A 14188-nucleotide genomic window follows, 5' to 3' on the forward strand; every position below is an offset into this window, starting at 1 on the left:
CATTCCAAGAAACTAGTTGGAGTAAATGTCCCAGATAGGCTCCTCCCCAGTCCATACAAAGATAAGGTGAGGGAGGGGGGAAGCGCATTCAGGCCTGCAAGGTTCTGTTACTGTAGCTGTTACAATAAAAACAGTCCAGACCTATACACCATTGGTTTCTTTGTCTGGTCTACTTTGTAGGGCTGAAAAGTTTGATGCAATGTCTGAAACCCATGATACGATTTCTTAAAAATATGATCACTATTCTATTTATTTATTCTATTTATTTATCTGTATTCTTCCCTTGCCCCCTTTAGAATGGTGAAACACAAGGAATAAAAACCACAGCAACTGAAGCAGTGATAAAAGGCAATAACAAGACTATCAGACCATAATCAGAGATACAGCTTCACAAGCCTTTATCTAGGGAGGAGCAGGCTCTAATGGGAGCACTGTGGTCAGGAGGGCCTAATCTCCAACTGCATCCACTGGAATAACAGTGCTTGGAAACTGAGCCCTTCTACCTTGCCCCACACCCCCAAATCCAATTCTCCAATTAAAAACATACTATAACTTTGAAGTTGCTATTTGCTGTGTGGAAAATACATAAACATTAGGCATGACACACTTTACAGATTTATAGCCTTCTGATGCTGCAGACAGCAACCTAGTTTAAATATGAAATAAGCTACTTGTTGTAGATGACCAACAAAAAACTTCCAATCTGCAGCTAAAAATCTGCTTTCAAACAGATTTGCAAGTTCTATAGCAGTAAACAGAGTTATTACTATGCATTTTGTTTCCTTTTATTTATTAGTTTCATCTTTCTAAAAATGATCTTAACTAATAAATTCAGCTGTCTTATTTTTGCTACTATGACTATCAAAAGATAACTGCAAGAACAGTTACCTTCTCCAATGTCTTTCATATTCAGAGGCAGTTAACCAGTCCCCCTACCTGGTTGAGCAGCTCCAGATATGTAGACTTCAACTCCCAAGATTCTTAGCAATGGCCAAGCTGGCAAGGGACTTCTGGGAACTGAAACCCACAAATTTAGAGAGCACCCAGGTTGGGGAGTGCTGTTGTTTTCAGCTGGCTGCCCACCGTAGGAAACAGGAAGCCAGACTAGAAGACTTTTAGCCTGATCCCACAGCGCCAGCCAAATGACTACAGGAAGCTTATGTTCTTATTTTTAACTAATAGCAAAACTATTTATGTTTGCATGGCAGCTGGGTTAGGTTATTTTGGGATCAGTTAAGAAGAGGCTTTGGGGTCACAACATGAATAGCATACCTGGAGTGGGTTAATACTTCAGCTGATTAAAACTTTGTCCACATTTTCTGTAAAAATAGCAAGACTTAATGAGGGAATTCCATACTCTCCTTTTTAAAAGTGAATTGGGATATCATTTTGACAAGTTGCAGATTCGTTTGTTCTTCTGTGTTGGTCCTATCTTAATCACCAAGCTACATATGTGTAGATCGTTAACATCCATAAAGAACACCAAATCTGGTCTGCCTCTGAGTTTGAAGTGATAGTTTAGAAGGGTCCCCTGTCTTACCAAAAGGCATGACTGGCTATTAAGGCTAGGTGGGGGGAATGTGTGGCCTTACCTCAGTGCCAAAAGCAGCATCTGGGCTGGCCTTGGTGGGCCGAGAAGGCATATCGACGCTGCTACCAAGATGGGGATTCTCTGTGACATTCAGATGTCCTGGTGGACATGGTCGGGTATTGAAGCAGACTTCAGGGGCATCCAGATATAATACCTGCAGAAATTGTAGCATGCCATGGAAAATCAAGATAGGCATCCAGGCAAAGAAAAGCTGAGGAACCTCTGGCCCTCAAGCCAATAATGAGATTGGAATATCTGCTTCTCATTAGTTGTAGGAGCCTGGTTGCAAACCTGGGCACACTGAATTGTAGAATGAGAAGATGCCATTTTGGCAATCAAGTCCAAATGGGAATCAGGACGGGAATCCAATTACAAGTAATTCAAGTATTTCTGAAAAATGTGAATCCAGTCCCTGCTTGAAAATCGCTAGTGAAGAGACATTCCCACCTCCCATGGCAGAGTGAACCAGACAGAGCTGGGCTAAGACAAATAGGAGTTTGATTGTGGAGGTGCCGATTCAAAAGGAGTGTCCAAAGATCTTCTGCAGGGCACGATTCTAGTTCCTGGCTAAAGTGGCAAGTTCCGTGAGCCCCTTGAGAAGTCCCAAGGATCTTGTGTCCAATCCTTTGTCACCAGCTAGTCTACCACCTGATCCTGTTTAACCTCTGGCTTCCAGATTTGTGTTAATGACTCCAGTTCTTGCCAGGCCCAACCTTGGACTTGTCATTGATGGAGTTGGACCAGCACATCATGTCAGATTGGATGCTGAGGCATAACTCTGGGGTTACCTATGTAGCCAGGCTAGACACACTGCCCAGCCCTGTGGAGTGCAATATTTAAGCTTAACTGGCAGTAAAAGGTAAAGGACCCCCTTTATACTTAGTTAGGAGAACAAGGCCACAAAAATATTATGCAGGAAATTTATGACAGAACCTCCCCATACTTTTTTCTTTTTTTTCCCTCAAAGCAGCTGTGGTTGGGAAGGGATCTTATGCTACTAGAAGGATGAGATTCCCCAAAGAATTTCCCTGATTTTCCCTGCCACACTCACCCCCCCCCGCAAAACTGCTCTTAGCTATAGAAGGAGAAAGGTGTTGCATCTGCATAGTTTCCTTGCTTTGCAGCTATCAGCACTAAATGGGGAGATTTGTTTGCGATAATGTGAAGAGGTGAATAAGGATGACAAACAATTACGCCTAGCAGACAGAATCATGGGGAGATTCAGGCCTGGCTCTTCCATATAGCATAAAGCCAGGATGTGAGAATCAGTTAGAAGGATCACTTGAATCTCTGCAAATCATATTTTTTACAGCTTAAGAGGAGGGTCTCTTTTCCCATTGCTCTCTGCTGGTCCCTGATGTTGCTCAGAGAGAAGCACAGGAAACCAAAGTCTCGGGGGGGGGGGGGAATGTGCCATCTTTTTAAATACCCACAAGAAGTCACCCTCTGTAGCACGTTGGGAAAAGGGAACTTGATGACAAAGCATTGGAATCAGGGAAGAACAACAACACAAATATGGGATTCCCACTCAAAATGGAAACTGTTTAGAATCAATGGCTTCCTCCATTTTTTCCAACTCCTTTTTGAAATAAAATGCTTCGTGGGTTTCAAATGTTCATGTACGTGCTGCATTTTTATAGAGCTGGAACTGAAGGTGAGAGGAAAATCTTTTTATTATCTCCCAAGTCCTTAACCCTACCAGACTCCCAAGCTTTTTACCCGCATAATGAGTTTCATGTAGATGCGGCTGTTGGGTCCAGAGTTCTCCAGCTGGAACCACTGGTCCAGGGTCAGATTATCAGCAGTTAAAAGGCGGGACAAGTGGATTGTGAGGGAGCCCAGAGTGGTCTGGCGATTGTCATCGTTGACCTATGGGGTCAAAAAGAAGACTTCTGCAGCTGCTGATGTGCACAAAATGACTGGATGGGTTCGGAAGAGAATGGGAACCTTACCTGTATGTCAATGTCCTCGACAGTTGGATCTTGCAGGAAAAAGCGGAAAGCATCATCCCAGACAGGGGAGACAGTGTTATAGACAACCTAGCAGGGGAAAAGAAGGAAGGATGGAAGGGAGGGAGCAATTACAATGCAGTACTGGGAGGAAAATGAGAGTGGAGTACTACTGCCCTCTATTGGCAGGATTAGAAACAGCATTGTTTCTAGAGATAAAACAGAATCATAGAATTGGAAGGGGCCACTGAGTCCAACTACCTGCTTAGTGCAGAAACCTAAATTAAAGCATCCCTGCCAGATGGCTATCTAGCCTCCATTTAAAGACATCCAGTGAAGGGGAGCCCTACACCTCTCTGGGGAATTGGATCTCGTGGCAAACTGCTTTCTCTGCTAGAACATTTTTCCTAACATTTAACTGGCATCTGCCTATCTGTAATTCAGGTCCTTGTTTTATGTCCTGCACCCTAGAATTAAGATTAAGAGCAGGTCTTGACCTTCTTCTGTGCGACATCATTTCAGGCATTGGAATAGCATTATCATATCCTTCCTTCCTCAGTCTTCTCAAAGCCAAATGCTACCAGTTCTTTCAATCTTCACAGGGTTTAGTTTCTAGTTCTCACTCATCCTCTTTGTCCTGCTTTGCTATCATGATCTGAAAGACAGGCGAGAGCAACCTGGCACCCAAATCTCATGCTAAATTTCAAACTTGTCTAAGGCCTCTGGCAAGCTGCTACCATTCTGAATTCAGATAGCAGAATGGATGACAGAAGCCAGAACCAGTCTTTCCACCTATGTGCTGTTTCTATGAGATGTTACAATACGGAAGAAATGGGACAAGATGCATTTCACCTCACAAACCTACAATATACTATCAGTATTTCTACACACATCAAATGGCTACAAATGGAAGGAGACCAGAAAAAACTAAACACCCTTACCCGGCTCTCCCGAGTGACATCTTGAATGGATAGCTGGACCACAGGATTGGGCTCCCTAGTAGATTTCTTCAGCTGGGTAGAGTGAGGGGAGAGAAATGATAGTATTAATCCAGGAACAACACCGTGGGGAATCTATGATCCTTTAGGAGTTTTGGATCTGTATCTCATAGCATTCCTTGCCACAGCCATACTGGGGCTTTTGGGAGATCAGTAACACCTCAGAAGCTTTTGGTTCCCAACCTGTGATATGCCATTCCTCGTGGCTTCCTTCATGTAGATTCCTCCAGTCCTTAAAAGACTTGGGAGGGGCCCTGTCCTTACAGTATTGTGGAACAATTTAACTGCAGCGATTGGTGGATTCTCCTAGCTTCATTGCCCTCCACACCCAGGGTCACCAGCCAGTGGGAAAAAATGCTGCCAATTGTTCTCCTTGAAGTGTGACGGGGCAAGCTTGGGCAATGTGGGCAGCAGCCTGGGATAGAGGCTTTGGCCACTTAAGTTGCCCTAGTGGCAGGTTGCCGGTATGGAAGTGCTCTGGCATGCAGGCTGTTTTTGAACACAGGTTAACAGCCTGGTTGACAGATCAGTGGAGTGGAGGACAGTCCCAGAATGAAGCAGGAAAGAGCTTCCTCCATGTGCCATGCAACCTCCAGAGTTTCCAATTCACTTCACCCCACTATCTTCTGTCCATCAACCTGTTCATAAGTATCCCATGGAATGCACAAAATGGTGCTGAAATATGCAAAATGGCACCACCTTCCCCAAGTAATAAAAACAGGAGAACAAGTGGGTATACAAACTCTGTTGGCAGAAACAGCACAAAATCTGTAAGGCCCTCATTTGGGACAGAACCAGCAATGCATAGCTGGCAGAACACAGCTGTCTTTCCTAATTTAAATCAACCTTTCGTCTGAAAAATGCTAGCCCTCTTTTTAAAACACAGGTATACCTTCCCCCCCCCCCAAAGACTGCTAAAAGATGTCAAAAACAGATCTAATACAGTAGTCTTCCATGAACAATCAGCCTGTAGGTGAATGGGCTTTGTGTCATAGCATGTTTATACGCAAGGCTTGTGTTCGGAGAAGAAGAAAACTACTACTTTAAAACCAGAACAGCTAAAGATGAATAAGCTGCCTCTGCAGTGGGCTGGGGATGAGATGAAGATTATCATGAAGAATATAGGTAGCAGGACATGTGTTTAAAAACATAGTCTGTCAAAGGTTTAGGTTAACACATCTAAGAAAAAATGACCCCACTTTTTTTCATCTGTAAAATTTTAAGCTAAGAAGAGACTAAACAAAATTTTGGATGACTAATAGCTGACCACCACTGAAGTTAACTTTGTCTATGTACATAAACTGATGCACAGGCAAAACGGCCTCTAAGTCTGCAGGATGATCAAATCTGGATCACGTGGCAGAATGTTTTCTGTACAAAGCTCCATCATGCAACTTGCACTGCAATGAGCTCTTTGACGTCTCTCATAGGAGCAGTTCTCCCTTTCATGTACCTTGACTACTGATTTCTAAGCATCAGCTACAATGCAAACAAAGAAGACACATGCACAGAAAGAAGAAAACTCTGACTAAAACTCTACTGCTGGGCATAACAGAATGATTATGATCATATTTTTATTATAAACACTTGCAAACTACCTAGAGTCCAACCAGGTTGAGGTAGTGTATAAATTTCAAGTGCAAGTAAGGTGCTTTAAAAAAGAAAGACATTTGCTTGTGGCCGCTTTCCCACATCACTCTGCACAAGCCTTCCCAACCTGTGGCAATGCCCAGTTTCCAATTTTGAGATAGGACAAACTTAAGATCTTCAAACTCATATCCAAGCATCTGCCCCATTTCATATTAAAAGGTGACTTTTGATGAAATAAAGGAAGCCATTGAGGGGGAGGCAGTATCTTGTGATTACTCACTGGTAATTCTTGTGCTCTGTCTAAATACACAACCAAGATGGCTGCTGACGGAGGATCTGGCTTTGAGGAGATGGTTTTGTTCCACTGAAGAACCTTCAAACAGCATACAATAAATAAATCAGCATTAACTAACATTTATACACAATACCTAACCATGATCCTATAGAATATCTCCCAACTCACTGAAGAGGCCCAACTGTGGCTCCCAGAGAGAGGATTTCTACAAACCATTCTTCATTTTAACTTTCTTCTAACATTCTGCTCATCTGATTCCAGTTTATATCAGAGCATGATTCTGAGATTACTCCCCCCAACTCCCCAGCTAGCTTCTCATCATGTCTTCCAAGCCACGGAATCCTGCTTGCCTTGCGGGAATGAAAACATATGCCAAGAGTATGAATCTGCGATTTTTGGTCCAAGTTTCATCCAGAATCAGCATCTAGTTCTCATAGTATATATGTCTCTCTAATTAAAGTTTCCTCTAAAAAATCTAATTAAAAGTACTGTGAAAGTTTTTAGACTCACCAACTCTTGGCTTCTCCAGGTAAAAAGGAACTCAAATAACTAGATAGGAAAAACACTTCTGACCAAGACTGTGGAGTACTCTGCCCATCCGGGTAAGCATGCTTGGCATACTCTCCTTGTTTTCATGAAGAGGAGTGATTCAGATGTGGCCAAAGACACCCCTAAATAGCATCTGTTCCTACCCTAAGTGTTTGCACTCACCTGATCCAACTTGGAACCGTCTGACATGAGCGTGTGCCACTCCAGACGTAAAAGCACGCGAGACTGGCCTCCATCTTGTAATGGGAACCACTGTCAGGAAGGCGAAGAAGGACATTAGAAACTCTCTATGAATAGGAAAGCCCTTAACATTTACTGACAGCAATTTGTTCCTCTAACTCAGGCAGGCGTAACTTCTGGGGGGCTGAAAGCCAAGCTCTGACCTTTGAGTGATGTAGTGGGGCTTATACTCAGTGCGTGCGGCAAACACAAAACCCTATTTTTTCTTTAAATGAAATCAGTTCAATTAATTGGTATATACCCCCTTTTGTTAGGAATTACCTCCTATTAAAATTACAATTTGGTGGCCACATTTGAAGAGGCTTTTGTGGCTGTCTGTAGTTCTGGAGCCTCAGGTTGTACATCCCTGCTTTAATAAGATATGCAAGCTGCTCCACAAAACATGGCTTCTATGACACTTTTAAAATCTCTCTGCTGTCCTATTCTGTCCACCCATTGCTCTCAAGAACCTTCATCATCACCCTTGTCTTCATCTAGCTGAAGATCCTCTATTCATTACTGTACCCTTGCAGGAAGCTGAACCACCCTACTGTCTAGCTCCAGGTATGAATCAGCCATCTTCCTCAGTGCTCACCTCCTCTAACACACGAGCCCTGAACACCTCCCCAAAGTCCAGCTTCATCCTGAGAAAAGAAAGAAGATGGTGATAATTGCATATCTACTAATCCTAGGATTTTAAGGAGTACCATCAAGATGCTCAGATCAAGTGCTCCTCATATAACCAACTTCTTGCGCTAGGGTTGAAGCTGCTGATCCTTAGACTGGACTTTTAACTACTTCGGCTTTTTTCAGTACTATCCCAAACATCTCCGTGGGAAAAAAAATCCACCAGTGAAGCTCCAGCTTCCAACCCCCCATTACTCATTCAACTAGGCCTCAATTCCCTGCTAGACTTGGAAACAGAACCCAGCTTCTCACCTGCCCAAGAAGTCATCCTGATCAGGGTCTTTGTCAAACAGTTCCACCTCCAGTTCCTGCCCTGGTACCTCATGTACAATAAACTGTGGGGACAGCGAGGTGGGGAGTCAGAGCAGACATCACTTATTGTGTAGGCCAGAGGGGCCTTCTTCCAACAGAAAAAGGAAAGCAATGACAGTTGCACGGCATGAAGTAGAAAAGCTAAGACAAGAAGGGACATCAGAAAAGAGGCCTAGCATCCCACTAATCACTTATATTTAAATTATCATCTCAGCTGGCAGACAATTACCTCATACATCTCATTCCACTTGGGATTGAGGTCTTCATCAATGACTTTGCTGGTGAAGACCTGGGTTCCCACACGCACAATGGCATATGGGTCTGACTTGCCCTCAATCATGCCTTTGATGTACTTATCCTTGGACTGCAGATTCTTAGCCTCCATTAGATACACACGGACAACGCCCTGGAAAGGAGAAGGTAGATCAGGTCCACAACTCTGACCCACTAAGTAATAACATTCATCTCATCAGAAAGTTTGCCTTACTCTGGGAATTGGGGAACGGAGCTGAGCTGCTTCATGGAGATTAGGAACCAATGGGATGAGCAAGCGGTTGGGGAGAACCAAGAAAGAGGCAATGGAGTCCATGATCATTGTGTCCGACAGCGAGCTGTTGAGGAAAACACGTTCCATTGGTCACACTACTTCTTGCTAATCTCCTGCTAATCATGCTATCTCAACAAGTTACCCTTTGCAAACACAAGTTCCTCCAATATCCCTCAAATACCTTTCTGGCTCTCAGAATGTTCCCCTTCAACACCCTCAATTTTCCTTCTCTTTAAGCTTTTCCTTCGGTCTGTAAAATCATCCTATCTTGCTACCCTTGGCTCTCTTATACATTTAGCTCCATAGTGGCCTGCAAACCTGGGTTCACAGAAGATGCCTTACCAAGCAGTTTTGGCCCTTAGTTCTTTCCAGAACAGTAATGTTCATTTCCTCTTTGTACTTCTCTTACAACTTTCCAGAAATGTAAGGCCAGTACAAAAGTTACCTCAGTCCAGGGATGTCCAACAGATTGGTCATTCCAGTCCAATTAATATCCAGAGTCTGGGAAAAAGGAAATGTGCAATGTAGGAGTTAGAATTAGTTATAGATGGAGGAGGAAGAATAGACTGGAGGAGATAGTTGACAATGGTGAAATAATTGAAACATGGTGAAATAATTGAGACTCTGCAAGGTATTGCAGAGATCTCTTCATAACACACTGTGCCAGATTATTTGGGAGATTCTCTAATGATAGAATTTAATAAAATACATAGAACTTTCCAGTATTAGTTTTAACAGGAGGCTCTGCTACTTGTAAATCCAAGGCTTCTACAAATGGCTTTATTTATGCACAAGCATTGTTTGATCCCACAACACTTGAATCACTGGCATTTGAATGTGTGCAGACTCCATTAAAAAGCATCACGTTATTTTTAACACTCAAAGGATTTTTTGTGTAGTTAATTTTATGACTGCCTTTTTATAGTTCAGTCATTGTTTGATGGACCTGCATTTGGACACAATCCTAATATATCCTCCGGAGAACAGAGACTAGCCCTAAAAAGATGTTAGAAATCACCCAGTTCCTTAAAGCTACAGAGACTTATTTCATAGGAGGATGATCCTATTATAAAAATGCAAATTATAGGAGGATCAGTAACAAAATTCCTCATTTATTTAGAGCTGTGCTTGAATTCCAAAAATGCCTTGTTCTCTTATATTTTCTGCCCTCCCCTTAGCTACTGTTCCTAAGAACCTACGAGGGAAGGCAACATTTAGCTAAGCCAGGAGAACTAAAGATGTCAGGGTTACAGATTTAATTTAGGACCTCTCCTGATTTGAGCTTGAGTTTCTAAAGGATAACTCTGCACAAAACGAAGTAGCACAGGATTTTCTCTAGGCAAACCTAATGAACAACAACCTCTCAAGTCCTTCTAGGCCTACAAGATTGTAAAAACTAAACTCTTCTAGAATTTCTCCATCACAACCATCTTCCTAAACTGGAGAACGAGGTACTTATCTCAAAATCATTTATACGCAAATTAATCAAGTCTCTATTTGAATCCAGTTTAACTCTGGGAGATCCCCATGGAAAAATGTTGTTTTTCTGGCAACAGTATGGAAGTGGCTTGCTACTGTAGCACTAATCAGGTGGTCCAACCCTGCTTAGCTTCTTCTAGATCAGTCAAGGTTGCCCAGGTGCTACTATCCAGTGTAACATACACAGATCTCTTCTTTCTTTTAAGCCATACTTTTGTTTACAGATGATAGGTAGTTTTGTTCATGCTTAGCATCACCATACCACATTCCTATTATTTCCCAGTCATAGAACTATACCTCATGCTATCTGATTGATGCCATTTATTTGTGGATTATTACGATTCCATGGAAGACTCAGAAAATGTTATAGTGGGTGAAGAATTCTTCCTGAGGATTTTGGCTTCCATAATAGATCTCTAGTCTTTATGACTGCAAAGATGTATTTGAGGTATTTGAATATGCAATAGCTGCAAAAAATCTTGAGTTCTATAGGTTGACTATTCAAGATTTTCACTAACTAGGGATGGACTGTTGTTACTCAGAGTAGACTGATGCCTCTTCCTGCAATTAGCAAAACCAAAATCAATTATATAAAGCAATAACCATGGGTGGATAAATCATGCCAGATGAGGATTATTCAAATCTGTACAAGGAAGGGAATAGCAATAACTTTCTTAAATTGTATGTTGAATCTCTTCTTTTAGTGCAAAGCTCATCTGTCTGGTGAGCTTTCCATAGGGGGGACAAAGCGGGGGGAGTGATGAAATGTGAATTCTGATGCAAACTCTACCACTTATGTACATGCACAAGTAAAGTGCAGAGATTGCATTGCGACATAACATTTCATCATTCCAGTATCATCGTGACTAGGACCAGACACCTATGTAGGTTTGCTCATTTGACTGTATCCTATGGAGACATTTGCTCTGTTTTCATCTCATGACACACACAGACCTGAGTTCCACAAACTGATATGGTCAGTGAGAGAAAAATGTAAGAATGATTTAAAGTACATGGGGCTGCCTTTGAATTTGGTCTGGAAACCGCCACTAGTGCAGAACACCATTGCTAACTTGTTGAAGGGAACAAACTACCTCAAACATGTTAAGCTTGTTTTGAAACCAATGTAGTGGTTTCCTGTCTGCTACCAAGCCACATGCAAGGTGCTTGTTCAGGCATAAAAGCCTTATACAATCCTTGCAACTTTGCATGGTATTAACTCTTGCAACTTTGTGATGTTTTTACTGTACTCTGCTTTGGAATGGACGGTGAGCTAAAAATGGAAATAAAATATTAACTCTCTCTCTATGGTGCAGCAAATCTTACTGAGCCTCTGGCGCCAAATGATTGAAAGCCTGGTATCAGAAAGGTACTCTCCCGCATTATCCTTCCTCTTTCTAGTTCTCTGTAGGTCTGGTATTGTTTGATATTATTAGCTTGTGGATTGCCCCAACCCTTATGTGAAACCTAGCAAGACTAAGTCCTTTATTTAATTAAGAGGGGTATGCATCCTTAGAGAAGAAGTTGGAGAGACGAAACAAATATGAGGGGCAACTGCCCACTTAATGATCCACATGGGATAGCTTGTAGTAGTAGACTGAGTCCATTTGCTGTACAGCATTCAGCACCATTTCTGGTCTCTACTGGTTTTCAATAAACTTGGTTTTGTAGGGTACCGAGAAACAGAGGCAAACATGGAACCAGCCACATGGGTAATTGACCAAGCCAGGAAGATAAGGGAGGCAAGAGATTGGCTATATCACTGAGACACAAGCAGATGCTTGGCCTTCTGGGAGTCCTCTTTTTTTTATAATGCTTTTAAAAATACTTACAAGTATTTTTGTTTGTTTTGCTTTTTGAATAACTTTTAAAAAATCTTGTTATAACTATCGTGTGTGGGTATGTATCCTTCTTTGTTTTTGCCTTTTTGTTTGCATGTTTTACTTAACTAATACAAAAAAAAGAGATGCTAAAAAAAATACCAAAAGCTTCAATAGATTTTAGGCCACATCTTTTTCAACAAGAAATAGGATTTCAGAAATGACTTCACTGCTTTTATGTAGAAAAGGCCTGAGTAAATGGTTAGGTTATTGGAGATGCAATGAAATTAATGCTTTATTTATTCATATGTTTCTATGGAGTCCAACACTGTTCCTTTTGGGAAAAGAAGTTTTTACATGCATTAATTCAACTTTGAGATTCAATATTTTCAGATGTTCATATTCTTTTGAAGTTTATTCCTAACACAGGGAAGTTGACATCTGGACGAAGAAAGTAGATTTTTTATACCTTACTAACAGCTAAACAACTTGTTGTTCAGCATTGGAAAGCCAAATACATGGCTCCAACTATACAGTGTCTGCAGAATTGATGTTACCAGCAATTGATGAATCAGTAACTTATCAATATAGATTAGCTATGTACTATACGTCTGTGAAGATGTGGCTTTGTCATTGTGCTTGGAGATCCAGCTGTTGGTGTGGAGGTTGCTAAATGCCTGTACTGACTGTGATGTATGCATTGTACTGTTTTATGGTTTTTAATTGGTTTTAATGGTTTTATATGCTTTTATCTTTCTTTCGTTTACAGTTTTTGTTGCTGCTTTAACTGTGTGAGCCACTAAGAGTCACAAATGTGAGATGGGCGGCTACATAAATTGAATAAATAAATAAATATATCAGTTAATAAAAGAAATGTGAAACGATGACGATGACGACCATGGTTGGCTGGGTGTTTGGGGAAACACCAAGAATATGGCAGAATACTTACTGGGCGGCGAATGAAGAACATGGTAAGTGCTGCTACGATTGGGACATCGCCAATGAGGGGCTCCAGAATGACTCGCAGCATGCCATGTAGCTACAGGGGAAAGGAGATGAGTGAGACCTAGTTCCCAATTCCTGGGCTCTGAAGCAAGCAAGCATAGGACGGTACTCCCGATATCACCAAAGACGCAGTACTCCCGTCACAGTGGAGGTCAAGATTTGGGCCTCCTTTCAAAAATGGTGGGAAACTGAAGCAAATGATATGAGTGAACTTTGAGAACTTCCAGTGCTCAAAAGTATTTGGCTTAGCTTTTATTCTCACCTTCTAATGAGTTCAATACAACTAAGGAATCCCTTTTTGGATGCCTAGAATTGGTTGGCTGCCTTTCAAAGTTTGGTGAAAAGATAGGTGGGCAGAGATGTTTCAGAAAGGTCCACAGGGAAGAAAGGCAAGATGGGATTGCCGGGAATAATACAGTGTGTTGCCAAAGTAATGGTCTCCTGCATCATTCTGCATATGCCAGAATTATGAGAGGAAACTTTTTCCAAAAATATAAACACCATTCACTGAAAAACAGTTCAGAGATATCTACTGTCTAAGGTCAGCCTGGGCAGAAATTATGGAGGTTGTAGAAAACTTCTAGAGAACATCAGATTGGGAGAAGGAATCTGATTTATTAAATCTTAAAAACCTGAAATGGGATACAGTTTCCAGATATGCCTTTCCCAATCTGTTTTTCAGGGGTGTGGACTTTCCTATTCCCTGGCAGAATGGCTAATTTAGACCAAGATTTAGATGTCAGTCCTTATCCACTTTACCTGCATGCCTTTCACTCCAGCCTTGCAGAAAAATTTCTTCACTTCCACGTCAATCTGGACATCGCCCACATAGCTGTCACAGAAGGAGAAGATCAAGAAAAATAGCAATATGGGAACTGGAGGACCAAGACTACGCAAGAATGGGCCAACAAAGGGTCTGGAGCAGTGGTTCTCAAAGTGTGGTCTACAGAACTCTGGGGGTCCCTGAGACCCTTTCAGGGGGTCTGCGAAGTCAAATAAATAAATATTTTAAAATTCTCCGTTTTGATTTCCAAAATCAAATCTATTATATTAATAGATAATAGGCAACCCATGACCCATTGGGTCATCATTTCAGAAATATTTCCTTACCAGATTCCTCAGTGTCTTCAACATTCTAATGTACTGC

At 41.7% G+C, this 14188-nt stretch overlaps 1 protein-coding gene across 2 annotated transcripts in view; it reads right to left on the reverse strand.

Annotated features, from left to right (window-relative positions):
• The window catches only part of ESYT1 (extended synaptotagmin 1), a 70894-nt gene that overhangs the window by 15976 nt on the left and 40730 nt on the right, over positions 1-14188 (reverse strand). For both annotated transcript variants that reach the window (XM_063293681.1, XM_063293682.1), the window contains exons 5-17: positions 13801-13873; positions 12986-13075; positions 9183-9238; positions 8678-8801; positions 8420-8596; positions 8131-8213; positions 7787-7835; positions 7135-7224; positions 6409-6501; positions 4482-4553; positions 3544-3630; positions 3311-3460; positions 1593-1745 (exon numbers count right to left, since the gene is read on the reverse strand). In XM_063293681.1, coding sequence (XP_063149751.1) covers positions 1593-1745; positions 3311-3460; positions 3544-3630; positions 4482-4553; positions 6409-6501; positions 7135-7224; positions 7787-7835; positions 8131-8213; positions 8420-8596; positions 8678-8801; positions 9183-9238; positions 12986-13075; positions 13801-13873 — 1297 coding nt within the window. The remainder of the gene's footprint in view (positions 1-1592; positions 1746-3310; positions 3461-3543; positions 3631-4481; positions 4554-6408; positions 6502-7134; positions 7225-7786; positions 7836-8130; positions 8214-8419; positions 8597-8677; positions 8802-9182; positions 9239-12985; positions 13076-13800; positions 13874-14188) is intronic.

The sequence above is a fragment of the Candoia aspera genome, chromosome 2, assembly GCF_035149785.1.
Source record: "Candoia aspera isolate rCanAsp1 chromosome 2, rCanAsp1.hap2, whole genome shotgun sequence".
NCBI lineage: Eukaryota > Metazoa > Chordata > Lepidosauria > Squamata > Boidae > Candoia > Candoia aspera.